Source organism: Myotis brandtii, unplaced genomic scaffold (assembly GCF_000412655.1).
Source record: "Myotis brandtii unplaced genomic scaffold, ASM41265v1 scaffold397, whole genome shotgun sequence".
In the NCBI taxonomy this organism is placed as follows: Eukaryota; Metazoa; Chordata; class Mammalia; order Chiroptera; family Vespertilionidae; genus Myotis; species Myotis brandtii.
Window position 1 is genome coordinate 4,192,644 of NW_005365229.1, and position 2,230 is coordinate 4,194,873.

Here is a 2,230-nt window from a genome sequence, read left to right on the forward strand (position 1 = left end):
GGTTCCTAAATTCAGTGACCGCTCTTCTTAAGAGAAAGAAGATTTGGATAGAGACACACATAGAGGGAAAGAGGCCATGTGACAACAGACAGAGATTGGAGTGATGTAGTTCAAAACCCACACCTCCTCCTTACCGGGGCAGTAGGGACTGTGGGCAGGTCACCGTTGCCTTGGCGCTCGGGGGACAGCGAGCTGCTGCCATTGGGGGAGTCCAGTCCCGATGATGGTGACAAGCTGAGGTCTACCAGTGGGGCCGCTGAAAAGCGTCCCTCCACCTTCTCAGGGAACTTGGGGTTCAGTAGGAAGCCTAAAAGAGAAGCACAATTCAGGGGTGCTAGAGTCAGGAGTCCTGGTGGGCTAGGCCCTCCCACCTCTGAATCCTAAGCCATGACCCTGGAAGCAAACCCCAGGCACGCCACACCCCCTGACCACCTGGGACCCCAGGTATCTGAGCAACAGCCTATATAACTGACAAATGTGATCGTGGCCATCATGAGAGCTCGGCCGTCAGTTGCCATGAAAAGTGGGAAGTATCCATTTTACAGATAGAATGATCTGGTATATAGGTTGAGCAACTGACTAGGAACGTGAAGCGAGGAGCTTCCCATCACATTGGCAGGTAGGGACCTTTTTGACTTTCCCCAGGCCCCGTCTGCCTCAGTGCTCCCCTCTAAAACGAGAGGTTTGGCTAGGTTACTTCTAGAGCCTTCAAGCTCAGAAGGGGTAGATGTGGTTCTCAGGAGCACCAGGGACAGAGCAGAAGGCCTGGGCCCGAAGCAGCCTAAGAAACACTTGCTGGGCCAGGTCCCCAACTCTACTGACTGCTGGCCACCCACACTGCCTCAAAGCCCAGGAGTTGGGTCTCCGGGCCTTTTGTTACCACACAGAAACTCTGCTTCCCCTTCTCAGCTCCTCCAACTCCTCCCAGAGACCTCAACTTGAATCCTGACTCTGCTGTCCCAGCTTTATAAACTGGGCAGGTAACTTCCTTCCTCCTGGGGACAATGTGACCTCCAAAGATAAACTGCTGGAAGGATGAATGGCCAGAGCGTGGGGAGCACTCTAAGCCAGAAGCTGTGAGGGACTGCAGTTACGTCCTGGTGGGCACACCTTGGACATTCTTTCTATTGCCACAGCTCCATCAGGGCCCAGAGTCCATGGCCCTGACCCAGTGCAGTACCTGAGGGCGGGGAGCCCGGGGAGCATGGAGTGGGGCTATCGTCCACCAGGCCAAGCTCCCTGTGCAGAGCTCGGTGCCGGACCACACTCAGCGTCCTCTCCCGCTTTTCTCTCGCCGCCCGGAGCTTGGTGATGCTCAGCTTCAGGTCAAGCGGCTCGTCCAAGGAGTGCATAGTGATGGGGGGCTGGGGTTGGAGGTGGCAAGCTGGTATTCAGGCAGGAACCTAGGGGAGGACAGGAGCTGTGCTGTGACACTGTGATCCCAAGTCCTCCTTGGGCTACATTCATTAAAGCCCACAGGAGCGGGAGGCAGTGTGTGTGCAGGTGTGTGAAGGCTGTCTCCCCAGGTAGGGAAACCTTCTGAGTGGCCTGGCCAGCAGGTATCATGAAGAGAGCCAACCATCTACTCAGATCTTCCATGTCCACTTCCCACAAGTCTTTTCTGGTAGGCAAAGCTCAAAGAGTCCATTTTGCCATAAAACCGAGTTTTAGAGACCCGGCCTCAGGTCACAGAGCTAGGAAGTGGTAGAGCTACCAGATTCAAGGTCAGATCTCCCAAGAAATAACCAGCCAAGTCCCAACGGTCATTTCTGACTGAGTGGCAAGTCATACCTGGAGCACATGCCTGGTTTGAGCCGAAAGACCCAAAACCAGGCCTGAGGAACAATAGGTGTTCTCCAAGGTGACCATGAGAGGTCTTCAGCTACTGACTGCTGAGGGATGATTGGGATCTGTGGTCACCTCTAAGGGAACAAAGCTGAGAGATGGCTGAGCAAAGTCTGGCCCCAAGGGTGCAGACAGGTGGCATTGCCTCACAGGTGAGATCAGAAGAGGTGTCCATAGGCACAGGGAGCCAGAGGGCTCTGGGCCGCCACTAGGGGGCAGCTGGGGGCTGTGGCCCAGCCAGGCCAGCCAGGGGCAGGGTTGGAAGGGAGTGGACCAGCTCTGTCTGGTGGTTACTAAAATATATGCATATATCATTTTTTTTTTTTTTTGGTGATGACATTCTTTTATTACGCGTTCTCATGCTGGAATTTTTACCATTTTCTTA

The 2,230-nt window shown here is 54.3% G+C and overlaps 1 protein-coding gene across 2 annotated transcripts in view; it reads right to left on the reverse strand.

Annotated features, from left to right (window-relative positions):
• The window catches only part of GLIS2 (GLIS family zinc finger 2), a 6,353-nt gene extending 4,746 nt beyond the window's left edge, over window positions 1-1,607 (reverse strand). Inside the window, exons 1-2 of one of the 2 annotated variants that reach the window (XM_005872954.2) lie at window positions 1,181-1,607; window positions 135-307 (exon numbers count right to left, since the gene is read on the reverse strand). In XM_005872954.2, coding sequence (XP_005873016.1) covers window positions 135-307; window positions 1,181-1,352 — 345 coding nt within the window. In that variant the 5' untranslated portion in view covers window positions 1,353-1,607. The remainder of the gene's footprint in view (window positions 1-134; window positions 308-1,180) is intronic. The other variant, XM_005872955.2, reaches the window with a different exon arrangement.
• Between the last annotated feature and the right edge of the window lie 623 nt (window positions 1,608-2,230).